General features: G+C 53.6%; 1 protein-coding gene, 4 non-coding genes and 1 pseudogene across 6 annotated transcripts; 1 reads left to right on the top strand and 5 right to left on the bottom strand.

The window, feature by feature from the left end:
• Positions 1–6043: 6043 nt before the first annotated feature.
• Rpl3 (ribosomal protein L3) lies at positions 6044–12287 on the bottom strand. The gene is made up of 10 exons (XM_026411463.2): positions 12254–12287; positions 10923–11115; positions 10291–10459; positions 9556–9691; positions 8356–8542; positions 7939–8099; positions 7247–7348; positions 6745–6840; positions 6280–6399; positions 6044–6136 (listed from the first exon to the last, which is right to left on the bottom strand). The coding sequence occupies exons 1-10, from the start codon at positions 12254–12256 to the stop codon at positions 6092–6094; spliced, it is 1212 nt and encodes a 403-aa protein (XP_026267248.1). The 5' UTR covers positions 12257–12287; the 3' UTR covers positions 6044–6091.
• LOC113198681 (small nucleolar RNA U83B) lies at positions 6959–7051 on the bottom strand. Its single transcript, XR_003302882.1, has one exon. It is a non-coding gene; the product is annotated as a small nucleolar RNA U83B (small nucleolar RNA).
• LOC113198680 (small nucleolar RNA U83B) lies at positions 8202–8294 on the bottom strand. The gene has a single exon (XR_003302881.1). It is a non-coding gene; the product is annotated as a small nucleolar RNA U83B (small nucleolar RNA).
• LOC113198682 (small nucleolar RNA U82P) lies at positions 9692–9746 on the bottom strand. The gene has a single exon (XR_003302883.1). It is a non-coding gene; the product is annotated as a small nucleolar RNA U82P (small nucleolar RNA).
• LOC113198679 (small nucleolar RNA SNORD43) lies at positions 11706–11769 on the bottom strand. Its single transcript, XR_003302880.1, has one exon. It is a non-coding gene; the product is annotated as a small nucleolar RNA SNORD43 (small nucleolar RNA).
• Positions 12288–12546: 259 nt separating the features above from the next.
• On the top strand, positions 12547–15241 carry LOC113198655 (heterogeneous nuclear ribonucleoproteins A2/B1-like; annotated as a pseudogene). Its single transcript, XR_013343648.1, has 2 exons — positions 12547–12728; positions 14038–15241. The product of XR_013343648.1 is annotated as a heterogeneous nuclear ribonucleoproteins A2/B1-like (transcript).
• Positions 15242–16026: the final 785 nt, after the last annotated feature.

The following is a 16026-nucleotide window of genomic DNA, read 5'->3' as shown; positions in this document are numbered from 1 at the left end:
CTCCTGACGCTGCCCTCTCCCCTTCCTCCTGCCCGCCCAGGGGTTAGGAGCAAGTCAGAACCAGGACGGCTCCTGGCACACACAGAGGCACGAGCCCCACTTCTCACCCCATCCGACTGCAGAAGGGGGCTCCTGAGACGAACTGCCTCCCTCGGAGGGCCTCCAGGGGTCCATCCTCACACTCAGCAGGGGCCCCCTCCCGGGAAGCCCCTCTCCACCCGCACCGACCGTGGCCCTCAGCCTTCCCGAGACCTCAGGTTGCCGACGAGGAAACCGAGGCCCAGGCGGGCCCCACCTCGGGTTCCCAGGGAGCTGGCCCAGGGCCAGCTGTCCCCCTGCCCAGCCTGGCCGCTGTCCATACCCCACAGCCACCGGGTTGACCATTTGGTATTTTCTTTCCTCTTTCTAGCTTTTCACCTGGGGACGGGTGTCCCTCTGCGGCTCGGGCTGACCTTGAATTCCTGGGCTCCAGCGGCCCTCTCGCCCCAGCCTCCCCGGAAGCTGGGACTTCAGGTGCGCCCCACCGTACCCAGGGTGTCCTGGGGGGTTATACAAGAGTTCCCACAGACCAAAGGACGTGGGAAGGTCTCTCCATGTCCCGGGTGGCTCCCTGTGACTTGCTCTTCTGCTTGGTGACACGGTAGGGGTGAGGGGAGGTCCTGGGTCCTCCTGTGGGGCACAGGAGGCTCCAGGGCCTTGGTCTGTGCCAGGATAAATCTCCCAGGCCTGGGAGGCCGCGCTGTCCTGTATCACTTCTGGCGTCCGGGACCTTCCGGATCCTTCCCAGGACGGTGCCATGGATCAGGCTTTCAAAGATAAGAGCCCAGCCGGCCAGCTCCTGAGGCCGAAGCCCCGCGTCACACGAGCTCACGGGGCAGGCTCGCGGGACGCCCAGGGGCCCCGCGCTCATCCCTCTGCCCTGCCTTTGCCCCCCCCTGTCCCTCGCTGAGCACCTACTTTGTGCTGGGCCCTGCTGACCTCTGGGACCACAGCACTTAGAGGCGGCCCAGCTCCCGGGTGGGAGGACAACCTGCAGGTCAGGGGGAGGTGCCCCGGAGAAGGGCAGCAGCATCCCAGCTCCAGGCGGATAGTGCGGTTGTCCCAGTTGGAGGGAAGATGGACATTTGAATTTTATGTGAAAGCTCCTGATTTTTCTTTTTCTTTTCTTAGTACTGAGGATTGCACCCCGGGGTGCTTTACCACCGTGCTACAGCACCACCCTTTTCCGTTTTTATTTATTTATTTTTAATTTTATTTATTTATTTATTTATACCTTTGGGGTTTTTAAATTTTTCTTTGTAGTTTGTAGGTGAACACCATGTCTTTATTTCACTTGTTTAGTTATTTGTTTAATGCGGCGCTGAGGATCGAACCCAGTGCCTCACACGTGCTAGGCAAGTGCTCTGCCACCGAGCCCCAGCCCGGCCCCTGTTTTATTTTTATTTTGAGATAGGCTCTCACGGAGTTGCCAAGGCTGGCCTTCAACTTCTGCCTCCTGCCTCAGCCTCCCAATTTGGGCACTTTGGATTTGGGGATTAGGAAATCTCAATCTTTCTGGTTACTAGTCCATACAAATATTAAAAAATCTGAAAAACTCCCAAATCTGAGACACCCCTAGGCCCCAGCACTTCAGATCAGAGATGCTGAAGCTATCCGCCACTTAACCTCCAGCACGGCCCTGGGCCCTGGGTTGGAGTCCCAGCAGGGCCCACACATCACACAGTCAGTCCATTCATGAACCACGAGCTCAGCCCTGAGAGCGGGAGTTTGGTGCTAGGAGGAGACTGAGCCCTCCGGCCCTGGCCAGCTCTCTCCCGCACACCGAGCCAGGACTGCCGACAGGTCCTGGAGGCACAGCCTGGCGGGCCATCTAGTGTCTGCGTGGCTGAGGCACAGCAGCCTGGGGTGAGCTGGAGGCAGAGGGGCCGATGCCGGTCGCGTAGTAGGCGCTTCATAAACGTTGCTGACATGAATAAACGAATGTGCGGTGCAGCCAGGGAGGCCGCTGGGCCAGGGAGCGCCCTGCACTGGACGAGGGGCGCACCTGGGTGCTTGGAGGACAGTGTCAGGGGGCCCGTCTGTCCCTCCAGATCCTCGGGCTGCCCTTCCAGCCCCTGCTCTGTGCCCCAGAACACTGACCTCCAGGGACGATGGGTGACATCCACTGGCTACTGTGCTGGCCCAGGGGGGTTGGGTCCTGAGGGACCCGGTGGCTGGAGGTGGGGCCAGCCGTGTGCTGGTGGGTGTCCAGGAGCCACCTCGGGAGGAAAGGCCTGGTGGTGGTGACCCAGCTTCCCTGGTGTGTGCTTCTGCCACAGCGTGGGCATGGCGTCCTGACGGGCCTGGGTGCCGCCAGGCTGGGGTGTCCCCAGGCTGGTGTGTCCCCTGGGCCATGGTGGAAACAGGAGTCCTGCTGGCGTCGGGTGTCTCTGGAGCCGTGTGCTCACAGGAGCCGGTGCCCCTCTGAGCTCAGACCTTGGTGGAGGGACCTCGTGGGACTAGGGGCCCCTGCCTGGCCCCAGCCTGAGGTGTGGCGAGGCTCAGTGACAGTCACCATCGTGACCACCACCTGGGCCCCTGCGCTCTGCCCTGGGCCGGGTGACCAGGCTCTGCAGTCTGGCTGGGTGCGGATGTCTGGATGGAGGCCTTCTGGGGTGGCCACTGGCTCTGAGGTGGTGGCCAGCGGGAGGGGGAAGTGGCCAGCGGCTATCTTTAGCGCCTTCGCTCACAGCCTCCTCCTCTGCCTGGCCGAGGGGGACTTGGCGGGGAGGGCCAGGGAGGCAGCCCTGCACCCCCTTCTGTGGAGAAAGCAGGGGCCATGAGGTGTCCTGAGACCGGGGCAGAGAACACAGGGTGCTGCGGGGACCCCTCCCTCAGGCTCTCCAGGGAGGGGGGAGCAGGGGGTGCTCGGAGCCTGGGTTCGAATCCTGGCCTCCCTCTCCTGCAGTCTGCCCCGAGGGAACCATGCTTCATCTCTGTGCCTCAGTTTGGGCTCATTCAGTGAGAACGACACCTAAGGAGCCTACTGTGTGTGATCTAGGGGGTGTCTCTGGACCAGTCAGGCCTCACTCTCCACCTGTGAAGTGGGAATGGCGGTCATTGGGACTGATGAGACAACTCTGAGTCTAGCACGAGGTGTGGCACATAGTAGGTGTTCAATAAATGAGTCAAGATATGCCTTCTGTCCCCTCATGGCACAGGGTGGGGGCGAGACGCTGCACCTCGGGCGAGTTACCTACCTCAGCCTCGGCTTCTTCCCGGCAAGCTGGACCGTGGAACCTGCCTGAGGGACAGCCCTGCAGTCTGGGTGCCTGGTGCAGCCATTCCCAGCTAGGTCCGCCTGTCCCTAGAGTGGCCTCAGTCAGCGTGAGGCTGGGCCCTGGAAGGTTCTGGATGCTTCCCCCCAACTGTACTCCAGAGAGCCTGTGGGTGCTCCCGTCCTGCCTCCCCTGGGTTTGGGGGCTTCCTCTCCGTGGTCCAGCCTGGGCTGCTGGGCCTGCCTGCGCCTGAGGGGAAGGGGAAGCTCTTTGGGCTCCTGGGAGCTGACCAGAGGCTGGGCCCAGGAAAGGACTGATACTGGGTGGGTGGGCAGTTGGGGGGCATTGCCTGGAGGACAGGGAGGCAGGGCTGGACCACGAGGCCTCTGCCGAGCAGCTGCCTGCCGAGAGCCATGGAGCAGGCGACGGCCCATTGCCCTGGCAAGGCCTCACCAGGCTCCAGGCTGGGAGCACTTTGGGGTGAGCCACCAGGTGCAGCCAGCTGGCCTCCACTCTGCCCCGGGGCCATCCCTTGTGAGCTCTGCAGACTCTGGCTCTGACGCACCTTTTAAGGCAACGCAACTGCGGCTCCTGCCACCACCTCCCTGTCCCCACTTGCTCAGAAATTCCCAGCAGGTTTTTTCTTTTCTGTTTTTCGTTTTCAGGGGGATTGGAATGAGACTCCGTGTTCTGTTGCCACAGATTCCAGAGGCAGGAGGTCTGGGAGTTCAGAACGTGACAGGAAGTGCACGCCATGCCACCTGGAGGGGCAAGGCACAGGAGCCAACGACCCACCCACTAGTCCCAGGGACTGCTGCAGGCCCGACCTGCCCAGGGCCCACTCCATTCCTCAATGAGCTCCAAGGCCAGGGCGCTGCCCCTCCTGGAGCTGAGGACAGGGAGGCCTCATCCTGCCCAGGGCTTTTGTGCTGCTGCTCTGCCTGGGTGTTGTCCCCACAGAGCTTCGCAGGCTGGATCCCCCCCCCAGGCCCGGGCCTTCCTCCTTTGGATCCCAGTGTCCTGTTTCTTCACAGTTTATCTCTTCTAAAGCCACCCACCCCCTTTATTGTTCATCATCTGCCTCCCGGAGTGGAACAGAGGCCCCTGGGAAGCTGGAGGTCCCTGCCATGTCCAGACAGCGGACTGTGCATCACAAAACCAAAACCCTGTGCCCCACCAGCGCTCTGCACTTGGCCTTCACAGCCCCAGCTGGACAGCGAACTTGGGGTCCCTTCTGAGGAACCATCCTGGCAGAAGGCCTGCCTTCCAGAAGCTGGGACTTGAGGAGACCTAGGCCTGGAACTGCTGTGGAATGTGACGTCACCAACAGGGGGGTCAGGGAAGGGATGGTCAGTAGTGAGGGCCCTGCCCTGCTCACCAAGGCTGCCAAAGGCACCCTGTAACTTGGACAGGTGGACCTGCGGGGAGGCAGCCTCCACTGACGGCCTGCAAGTGCCCTCAGCCTGGAAGCCACCCCAGGGGTCTTTGTTCTCGGGACCCCGCATCCAGACACAACCACAACTGGACACCTAGCCTTGGGCAGGGGATGAGGCGCAGCCATTGTTCCTCAGACCAGCAAAGCCTTCCTTCCCCAAGCAGGAAAGGAGGTTCCAGAAGCCAAGGGTGGCAGCAATGGGAGGGGGTCCTGCCACAGCCCCAGCAGGCCTGGCTGAACCAGGAAGACCCAGAGGCCCCAGGGAAAAAAGGCCCTGGCCTTGGACAGTTTCTTGCCAAACTCCGCAACCCAAGGTACTGGTGACCTAGGGCCCGGAGCCCAACAGCCTTTGCTGTGCAGTGAAGTCCCTGGACTGTGGGATGAGATCTACCCCCCCATACCTGCAGCACAACTGAGGGGCTCCCCCTGGCGGCCAAAGACTTAAGTGCAGTGAAGCTAGGACCCTCACCCACAGCTGGGCTCGCAGGATAACAGAACCTCAAGGTAGAGCCACCTGCAGCCTCATCCCCACTCACAGGTCACCCACTAGGCTGCCTGCAGTTCACAGGTCTCAGCAATTAAATCATGTAATGGGGAGTTTAGCCTGAAGGCCACCTCATTTGAGAGCTACCAGGACCCAAGTAAGAGGGGCTGAGCAAGGTAGGACTCCCTCCTGTTAACAGAAATGGCTCATAATCTGGGGGACAAGTTCCTACAAGGGGTAGAGGTGGCACTCAACCCAAAACCCAGCTTTAACATCAAGGTCTGTCCCAAAGGGAAAGACCTCAGCCCAGAATGGTCACTTTTAAGGACCTGGGTGCTGCTGCACCTCTAGGCCACATCATGCCTTTATAGAACCCTTCTAATTACTCCAGAAGCCATGAGGCACCACTTCTGCGTGACATGGCCTCTCCCACTGCCATTCTTGGTTAAGGAACCTGAGCAAGCCACAACTGGAAGGCGACCTGCGTGGATTAGCAGGATCACTGTGCACTGGATGGACCTCGTTTTGCCTCAGGCACCAGAACATCAAGTGCTCCTCTCTCCAAAGCCCTGGCATCACCCAAGCTGTGCAAACAGAACAGACTTCCATAGCTAAGGCTCAGCTGCCTCACCCTGGTGACAAACATTGACACAGAACACTCCCCCCTACACACACACAGGCTGGCTTTCCCAGGTGTGGCCTTAGCTTCCCCCTCACATCTTGTCTGCTCCAGAGATGGGGCCAGGTAGGCAGAAGGTCAGAGGCGACCAAAGCCCCAGAGAGTGGCAGAGGCCCCTCTGGCCTCTGTGCACACAGGCCTTTGTCTCTGAAGCCTTGCTACTCCCAAGAAAAAAACAGAGGCAAATGTCACTAAAAAGCTTTATTGGCCACAGCCAGCTGCTTAGGATCCAGACATCAAGCACCTTCCTCCTTGGCAATGCGGTCTTTCTTAAGTGGTCCCTGTGGAGACAGGAAGGCCAGAGATGAAGCAGGCAGCGGCAGGAGTAAGCACTCCCTAGGGGACCAAGGAGGGGAGCACCCAGGATGGGCCGTCACCACCACAGCCCTAACCCCAGAGCGAGGTAGCTGGCAAAAGGGCTCACCATGAATGCTTTCTTCTCCTCCATGGTCTGGAAGCGGCCATGGCCAAACTTGGAGGTGGTGTCGATGAACTTAAGGTCAATCTTCTCCAGAGCGCGCCGTTTGGTCTGTACCAGCAAGGACTGTGGCAAGGGGGAGGGGGCTGTGACTTAGAGGCTCCCCAGCATCTCAGCTCAAGGCCCACTGAGGCCAAGAACCCACACAGCACCATCTAGTGGCCCAAGATCTAAACCTGTCCCATCAGGCAGAGGAGCAAGAGGACCCTGAGAACAGGATGCCCATGAACACAGGAGCCCAACTAGCCAGACTAGGAATTTCCTCCTCCAGACTTCAAAGCTGGTGTCAAAGGGAAACCAATGCCCTCCCCTCCCTCAACCCTCCCACCCTGGCTCAGCACCAAAGGCTGAGCCTGTGATTCTCCACAGGGGTGAGATCCTGAAAGGATGCAGGAGGTCACCCAGTCTTACCTTGCGGAGAGTGAGCACCCGCTTCTTGGTCCCCACCACACAGCCTTTCAGCATGACGAAGTCATTGGTCACTTCACCATAGTGGACAAAACCACCCTGGGGAAAAAGCAAGGCCACGGGGTCAGCAGATTAAGCATGGAGGCAGCTGCCCTGCAGACCCGTGAGCTCTGCAGATATGGCAGACCTTTGGGGTCAGGTTGTCCCTGGCCATCTGACTGCAGGGTTTCTCAGAAGGAAGACAACAGGGAATGGTTCCTTGTCTGACTCCAGCGCCCGGTAAACATTCTAGGCCTGATCACAGAACAGCTGGGCCTGAACCCCTACCTTTTTAGCCAGCCCCATCTAGAGGGCCTAGACACATGACTTGCAAGGCACACAACAGGGTGCTGTGCAGGGGCCAATGATTGACTGCACCCAGCAGGCCCCTCACCCCAAGCCAAGGCCCGGGCAGCTCCATAGGGTACCAGGGCATCTTTGCAGGTGGAGGCAGTCCAGCACTCACCAGAGGGTTGATGCTCTTGTCAGACAGGTCGTAGTCAGTGGAAGCATTATTCTTGATTAGTTTGCCATCCTTGATGAGGTAGCCCTGGCCAATCTTATAGATCTGAAAGAGATGCGTGAGGATCAGCACCTAGGAAGACAGGTCTGAGTGCCTCGGGGTGGGGTGTCAAGGGGGAGTCCCCCAAATAGGACAGAGTCCACCCTCCGCAAAAAATATAAATAAATAAATCACTAGGGGCAAGATTAGAGCACTTGGATCTGATCCTCAGCACCACATAAAAATAAGTAAATAAAATAAAGGTACTGTATCCGTATTCATCTATAAAGCTCAGGCAGGAGGATCTCAAGTCCAAAGGAGTCTCAGCAACTTGGTGAGAACCTGTCTCAGAAGACTGGGGATGTATGTAGCTCAGTAGTCAAGCACCAAGCACCCCAGACTCAGGCCCTATGCCAAACAAAAGGACACTACTAGAGAAAATGCCCAGGTGCCCAGGGCAGGCCTATAAACAGAGGGCCACTGCTCATCACACCAAGAGTTGTCCTTCCTGGAACCACCTGATGGCATCCTGCAAGTATCCTGACCCCCAAGAACCAGAACCATCCAAGACCAGTGAAGATCTGAGGCCCATTGACACCCAACACAGGCTGCCACCCAAACAGCGACATGGACTACAGCCCCTCAGGGTTTCTCACCTTCTTGTTGATCTCGGTGCGGTGATGGTAGCCTTTCTGGCCAGCCCGAGCCACAGAGAAGGCCACACGGGCAGGATGCCAGGCTCCAATACAGGCGACCTTCCGCAGCCCTCGGTGGGTCTTGCGGGGAAGCTTCTTGGTGTGCCAGCGACTGGTGACCCCTGGGGAGAACAAGCACTGCTACAGAGGCCTGGCACTCACACCACTGGCCCTTTCCTGCTGGGAGTGCCCAAGGGCAAAACCCCAGCCAGGCTGACCACAGGGCTGTTCTCAGAAGGAAGGCAACAGGGAATGGTTCCTCAGTCTGACTCGGGCGCTGTGCCCAGCGCACATTCCAGGCTTCATCACAGAACAGCTGGGCCTGACGCTACCTCCCCCCAGGCTCAGCACAACAACGTGAGCCTCTGCACAGCTTACCTTTGTAGCCTTTGCCCTTGGTCACTCCTATGACGTCAATCATCTCATCCTGCCCAAACACCTGGTTCACTGGGACCTGCTGCTCTAGCCTCTCCCGGGCCCAGTCCAGTTTCTCAGCCACGGTGCCTCCATTCACCTGGATCTCCATCAGGTGGGCTTTCTTCTGGCGCAGAGGAAGCAGCCGCATCTAGGAAAGAGCAGGCACAGCTCAGCTCAGGCCCGGAGTCCCTCTGGTAGATCAACGGAGGCTGACAGCCCTGTCCCCGTTACTGTCTTTTTAGCCAGTTCATCTACCCTTACTCTACTAACAAAGTTGATTTGGACAGGAAGGCCTGGTAAACAGCAGACAGCAGGAGTGTGGCTCAGTATAGGAGTAGCTGGCTAGTGCGCAAGGCCCTGGGTTCCATCCCCAGTGCCAAAAAAACAAACAAAAACCTACATAAGGTGTTAAGGGTTAGAAAAAAATGCACCGAAGCACAAGCTGAGGGTTGCTGGTAAAGGTGCTTATCCTGTACCCCAGCTAAGCTTGGCCTCACATTCCTATAGTCCTAGTTACTCCTTATGGCAGGAGATCCCATGTTCATGGTTAGCCTGGGGAACTTAGCCAAGACACTGTCTCCAAGAGAGCTGGGGATGTGGCTCTGTGGTAGTCTCCTGGTTCAATCCCAGTACAAAAAAAAACCCTCTACCATCCATCCATTCACCCATCTAGTGATCTCTAACCTCACAGGGCTATAGAGGCCCTGAAGCTAGGACCGCACTAGACAAGAGGTGCCTATTTTACCAAGCCAACAAAAGGCCCACTCAGTTCACATCAATGCAGCATTTCACAACTAACTTAACCAGTTGGGTCAACAAATTTGAAAGGGGATTTCCCAAATGAGGTATGGTTTCCTCACTCGCAGTGAGGACACAGTGCCCTCTGCTGGAAAGAGAGAGACCTACGCATATAGGGACCCTCCTGAGGATACCATATGTCCTTGAGGGGCCCTCATAAGGAATCTGAGTCTTAAACTCAACCAATCCTGGTTGGGCACAAAACCCTTGTGAGCTTACATCTGAGCAGCACTTTTCTGGAAGACTCAAACCCTTCCGTGCTTGCCCACCATGCAAGGGGCCCAGGGTTCAATCCCCAGCATGAAAAATAAAGTCTTACTTGATCAGGTACATCACCAACAAGATGACACAGCACATGCTTACCTGGGTGTGGGCGATAATGCGGATGACCTGGCAATATTTCTTCATGCTATTGAAGTCCTTCTCCAGTTGCTTCTTGCCCATGTCATCCTGCCACTTCTTGCAGTATTTGGTAAAGGCCTTCTTCTTAGATTTATGCCTTCAGGAGCAGAGCAGAGTTGGGGAAGGGGCCGGGCGCAGACCTTCATCACCCTCGAGGGGTGAGCGGAAGGCATACTGGCACCACCAGGGGATGGGGCTCATTGCCGGCTTCTAAGGAGCCTTTTCCACCGGCAAGCGGAGCCTGGATGAAGCTCATCGGGCAGAGCCGAGCGGAGCTAAGCAGAGGTCCAACAAGGTTAATATAAGTCACGGGTATTCAAAGCACTATTCTTGCTCCAGGGTACCAGAAAGCTCCTTCTCTTTACCTTAGCAGGTACTATTCTCAGTTACTATTAAGAAACCAGGGTGCTAAGCCAGGGCTAGAACCCAACACTACCACTGCCTTATCTTTCCTGTTTTGGGGAGTTACAAACAGCCAAAGGAACACAGTCAACCAATTGGACTAGGCTGACCAGAATTAAGATGCTAGTTCTTAGATCAAGAACCAGTGCTGCTAAAGTTGACCTCCAGGTTTGGTTCTATTTAAGAGGCCAACTTAAAAAGGAGACAACAGCTTCCCACCACTAGAATTCAGGCTCTGTACAGGGTCTCCCTGCTCTGCAGCCCAATGCTGGAACTGCATGTTCTGGCTCTTACCAGTTCTTATAGAAGCGCCTTTTGCACTCATCACTGATATGCTCAGCAAAGATGGTCTTGAAGGTTCGGAGGCCTCTAGGGGTTTCCACGTAGCCCACAATGCCTACAACCACCATGGGCGGTGTCTCCACTATGGTCACAGCCTCCACAACCTCCTTCTTGTTCACCTCTGAAGGCAGAAAATAGGACAGGAGTGAGCTGACACGAATGCAGACACAAGGTGGCCACACACAACCTTCTCCTTCAAGTGTTTACATTTAACTTAAACCCAACATCAGGACTCTAATACGGCTTCAGTTCTCTCTAGAAACCTAAGCAATCTCTAGGAACAGACAAATCTGTGGCCTGGACAAGAGTCCCAAGTACAATGGTATGTAATAACAGATCTAAATTTACTCAGGTAGACAATATAAACTAAGTGCTAAAAGCTAGTGCTGTGGGCCAACCAAGTGTAAATAAAGGCAGTGTATATTCCAGCCTTGATAGTGAAAGGTCACCAAGTTATCACTATGTTGTGGCTCTTCACAAATTTACTCAGCATGTTCCATGCCTCCATAAGTATACTTAAACATCAGTCCTAAAATTCAACACTCCCATCCCCCAACTTAGACGACACAGTAGCATGTACGTACTGGATCCTGGCCTATCAACTTCCCGGACAATGTGAGTCATGCCAGCCTTATAGCCCAAAAAGGCTGTGAGGTGGACAGGCTTTGAAGGGTCATCCTTTGGGAAGCTCTTCACCTTCCCTCGATGCCTGCTGCTACGCTTTCGAGGCAAGAAGCCTAAGGATCCATGTCTGGGAGCGGAGAATTTCCTGTGAGACTGGGGGGGAAAAAATTTTATATATATATATATATATATATATATATATATATATATCAGCACCCAAACAAGAGGCAGCTCTCATTTCACTGCTTCCCAATACTCAACCACGAGTTTCTCTTTTTTTTGGTACCAAGGATTGAACCCACATCCCCAGCATTTTCATTTTTTATCCCAAGAAAGGGTGGAAGTTGCTCAGGGTCTCGCTAAGACACGGAGGCTGCCCTAGAACTTTTGCTCCTCCTGTGTCAGCCTCCAGAGTGGCTGGGATTACCAATGTGCCCCAGCACACTCATCCCACAATGTTGACTCTTAACTAGACACCCAGCAAGACCAGGATCACCCACAACACACTGCCTCCTTCTGAATGTTGATTGGGAACTATTTTTACAAGAAACAAGGTCATCCTATGTGCTCTAAGAGAACTAGAATATTAAAAACCATGTTAACAGATGATTTGTCATCAAGATTCTCACCAGTGGAGCGACTCACGGGACAATAGCTGGTCACTAATAATGGTACCATAGTACTCTCCGGCCCCTGGGACAGAGCCAGCGTGGTACACAGTAGGCCAACAGGACTCACAGAGCCAAATCAGAACATGACAATCAGCACACAGATTCTGTCCGCCCGTCAATAAGTTCATCATGTGAGGTTTCTGGCGAGTCTAGAGGCCTTCAAGTTGCACCAAGGTATTTCCAAAGGGACCCTTTAAAACTCTTGCCAATAGACTCCCCTCGCGCATGCGCAGGCCCCCGTTTACCAGAACACCGGGCGTCCCACTCAAGGCCCTCCTGGCCCGGCAAATTGCTCTTGAGGATTAATAACAACTATCGCTAAAATCTGGCGAGGTCGGAGCCCAGAAACCATCTACGGCTTCAATTGGGCGTCCAGGCCAGCTTTCGCCCCAAGGCCGCTCGGTGGCCGACTCGAAATCCCAGGGTATTCCTCCATAACTCCCTTCCCCACAGGCCTCGCGAGTTTCCAGAAAAATAGGCCTCACTGCAGTCCCTACTGTATCCCCTGCGCTCTCAGAACGAGCTCCCGGGACCGGCCAAGCCGAGATGGCGACGATGCGCGGCGGATTCCACCACGCCGACTTTGAAGCCTAGAGCAAAGACGCCATTAAGAAACTCACCATCGCGCCGCCAAATCCCGCCGGTAGAGGCCGATTGGGCCTTGGTACACGATATATAAAGAGCCTCTTGTCTCCGCCCCTTCCGGCGTGCGAGCGCGCGCCCGCGGCGGACGTCGGGTTGGAGGGGCGTACGGGGCGCCACTTCCACGCACGCTTTCCCACACCTAGCGTAAATTCTGAGAGGACGCAGGTTTCAGAAAAAAAAAAAAAAAAAAATCTACTTAGAGGCCCTACGGCGAGCGGAAGAGTTCAGACTCATTAAAAAGATACTGAAACGCTGGGTGACCGCGCGGACTGCGACAGGTCTACGGTGTTCTGCAGCAGCCAAACTTTATGAGAGAGAAAAATGGCTGTAGTCGTCGGGGGTTGAATAACCCCGCTGTAGGCTTCTTTCACATGTGATAGCCAGTTTTAAGCCTAACCACATGGGCGTTGTTGCCATTTTGTTTCGGAGTTGAAGAAGCAGCTCGATGGGGTGAGCTAGTTGCACGGCTTTCGCGAGCTCCCTCAAGCCCTGCCTGGGTCGTTCTGGTATCCAGCTGCAGGGTTCCGCGTCCCGAGCCCGCGCCACGACCTCGGGTCCTGCCCTCCAGATCTTCCCAGGAACCTGAGGTTCCGCATTACCCCCGAGGCTGCCGCCTGGCCTCGCTCGTGCCCCGACCTCCTCCTTCCCACCCGGGCGTCGTGATCCTGGGCACGGCCTTGGCACCCACGGTGGGGTGAAAACCATTCTCTCATTTAACCCTCACAGCGTCCCTGAGAGGCAGCATTTGATAGGTCCTCAATCTATTACTGGAAATCGTTGGAGTCAGTGGTGTTTTGAAATCCAGCACATTTTGGATCTTTCGAAAGGAAACATGAGGCCAGGCGCGAGGGCGCATGCCTATAATCCTAGACTGCAGAGGCTGAGGGAGGCCGAGGCAGGAGGATCGCGAGTTCAAAGCCAGCCAGTGCCCCTGGGTTCAATCCCCAGTACCCAGGGGAAAAAGAAAGAAAGTTAATATGATGCACATACTGTGTACTGTGTTATTTATCCTCTCTGCACTCTACAGAGAAATGTGACTCCCTATAGTTGCTTTTTATCTGAGGGAGATAATATTCCAAGACATTCCTCTCCCTTGTCTGAGGCTGCAGATAGCACTGAATGCTGTATACACCATGTTTTTCATCTACATATGATACACACACACACATACACACACAAACACATCCCTTTGGTAAAGTTTAACATCAATTGAGCATTGTGAGATTATCAACCCTAGCAAGTAATATAATAGAACAACTATTGCTTCGGGAGGTGGGGAGCACCTATGGTGCCCTCAGAGGCTGGTGCAGGAGGAGCACAAGCTTGAGGCCAGCCTGGGCAGCTTATTGAGATCCTGTCTCAAAAAATAAAAAGCGTTTGGATTTTAGTTCAGTGGTAGAGCCCCCATGGGTGGTTCAATCCCCAGTCTTGTTATTTGGGTAAATAGCAGGGGAAAAAAAAAGTGTGTGTGTGTGTGTGTGTGTGTGTGTGTATGTGTGTGTGTGTGTGTGTGCGCGCGCGCTAGCGCGTGCTGTATATACACTATAGTAAAGACCACTTAAAACTTACCAATTTTTGAATCCCATTTCCCCTGAGATTAGGGAGGGTAGAGATTAGGGAGGAGCTGGGAGAGAGAAGAAAAGAAAGAACCAAGTCCATTCTAAAAGTAAATTGGAGTTAGTCCGAGGACGGTTCTAGAAAGGCAGCGGCAGCGCCGGTCCTGTGTGGAGGTGCTCTTCAGCGGCAGTTCTCACTACAGCGCCAGGACGAGTCCGGTTCGCGTTTGTCTGCGGAGATCTTTCTTATCTCACTTGCCTGCGAGAAATGGGGCTGAAGCGACTGAGTCCGCGATGGAGAGAGAAAAGGTACAGTTCCGTAAACTCTTTATTGGTGGCTTAAGTTTTAAAACCACAGAAGAAAGTTTAAGAAACTACTTCGAGCAATGGGGAAAACTTACAGATTGTGTGGTTATCAGGGATCCTGCAAGCAAAAGATGAAGAGGATTTGGATTTGTAACCTTCTCATCCAAGGCTGAGGTTGATGCTGCCATCTCTGCAAGACCTCATTCCATTAATGGGAGAGTGGTTGAGCCAAAAGGAGCTGTAGCAAGAGAGGAATCTGGAAAACCAGGGGCTCATGTGACTGTGAAGAAGCTGTTTGTTGGCGGAATTAAAGAAGATACCGAGGAACACCACCTTAGACATTACTTTGAAGAATATGGGAAAATTGACACCATTGAGATAATTACGGATAGGCAGTCTGGAAAGAAAAGAGGCTTTGGTTTTGTTACTTTTGATGACCATGATCCTGTGGACAAAATGGTATTGCAAAAATACCACACCATCAATGGTCACAATGCAGAAGTGAGAAAGGCTTTGTCTAGACAAGAAATGCAAAAAGTCCAAAGTTCCAGGAGTGGAAGAGGAGGGCAACTTTAGAGGAAGATCTGATGGATATGGAAGCGGAGGTGGATTGGGGGATAGCTCTAATGGATCTGGAGGAGGACCTGGAAGTGGTGATTTGGGAGATAGCCCTGGTTATGGAGGAGGAAGAGGAGGCTGTGGTGGTAGAGGATCTGGATATGGAAACGGGGTGGGGGCTATGGAGGTGGTTATGACAACTAAGGAGGAGGAAATTATGGAAGTGGAAGTTATAATGATTTTGGAAATTATAACCAGCAACCTTCTAAATATAGTCTAATGAAGAGTGGAGACTTGGGTGGCAGAAACATGGGTGACGTGGTAGAGGAAATTATGGTCCTGGAGGAAGTGAGGGTTATGGTGGGAGGAGCCGATACTGAGCTTCGAACCCGGCCCGCACGCATGCTCATTGTATAAATAGGAGAGGATGAGAGCCCAAAGGTAACCCAACAGCTTCAGGTTATCGAAATAACAGTGTTAAGGAAATTCTTATCTCAGTCATACATAAATATGCAATGATATGGCAGAAGACACCAGAGCAGATTCAGAGAGCCATTTTGGAAATGGATTAGATTATTTAATAACATTACCTTACTGTGGGGGAAGGATTGTAAAAAATAAAAATAATGAAAGCCTTTGAGACAGTTTCTTAGCTTTTTTTTTTTTTTTAAAGAGAGAGTGAGAGAGGAGAGAGAGAGAGAATTTTTAATATTTATTTTTTTAGTTCTCGGCGGACACAACATCTTTGTTGGTATGTGGTGCTGAGGATCGAACCTGGGCCGCACGCATGCCAGGCGAGCGCGCTACCGCTTGAGCCACATCCCCAGCCCGGTTTCTTAGCTTTTTAATTGTTTCTTTCTAGCAGTCTTTGTAAGAGTGTAGAAGCATTCCTTCTTTGATATGTTAAATTTGTAAGTTTCAGGTGACATGTGAAAACTTTAAGATTTTTCTCAAAGTTTTGAAAAGCTATTAGCCAGGATCATGATGTACTAAGACATAATGTTTTCCTTTAAAAAATTTAAGTGCATGTGTAGAGTTTTTTTTTTTTTTAAGAGAGAGAGAGAAAGAATTTTTAATATTTATTTTTTAGTTTTCGGCAGACACAACATCTTTGTTTGTATGTGGTGCTGAGGATCGAACCCGGGCCGCACGCATGCTAGGCAAGCACACTACAGCTTGAGCCACATCCCCAGCCCCATGTGTAAAGAAGCTGTTGTACATTTATGATTTAATAAAATCTAAAGAAAAAAATTAAATAAAAAAATTAAATAAAAAAAACTTATGAATTTTTAGTGCTGGCAGTATATCTTATTGGTAAAGCATGTGCT

The sequence above is a fragment of the Urocitellus parryii genome, chromosome 5 (assembly GCF_045843805.1).
Source record: "Urocitellus parryii isolate mUroPar1 chromosome 5, mUroPar1.hap1, whole genome shotgun sequence".
Classification (NCBI taxonomy): domain Eukaryota; kingdom Metazoa; phylum Chordata; class Mammalia; order Rodentia; family Sciuridae; genus Urocitellus; species Urocitellus parryii.
The sequence above is the reverse complement of the archived record's forward strand: the minus strand, read 5'-3'. Positions and strand labels throughout refer to the sequence as shown.

Bases quoted from the DNA above. Each gene is read 5' to 3' on its own strand.
- Rpl3 (XM_026411463.2), bottom strand. The intron at 8,100-8,355 runs GTAAGCTGTGCA...TGTTCTCCCCAG, and splicing joins CAAGGGCAAAGGCTACAAAG to GGGTCACCAGTCGCTGGCAC. The intron at 6,400-6,744 runs GTAAGACTGGGT...CCCTTGCCACAG, and splicing joins GGGTGCTCACTCTCCGCAAG to TCCTTGCTGGTACAGACCAA.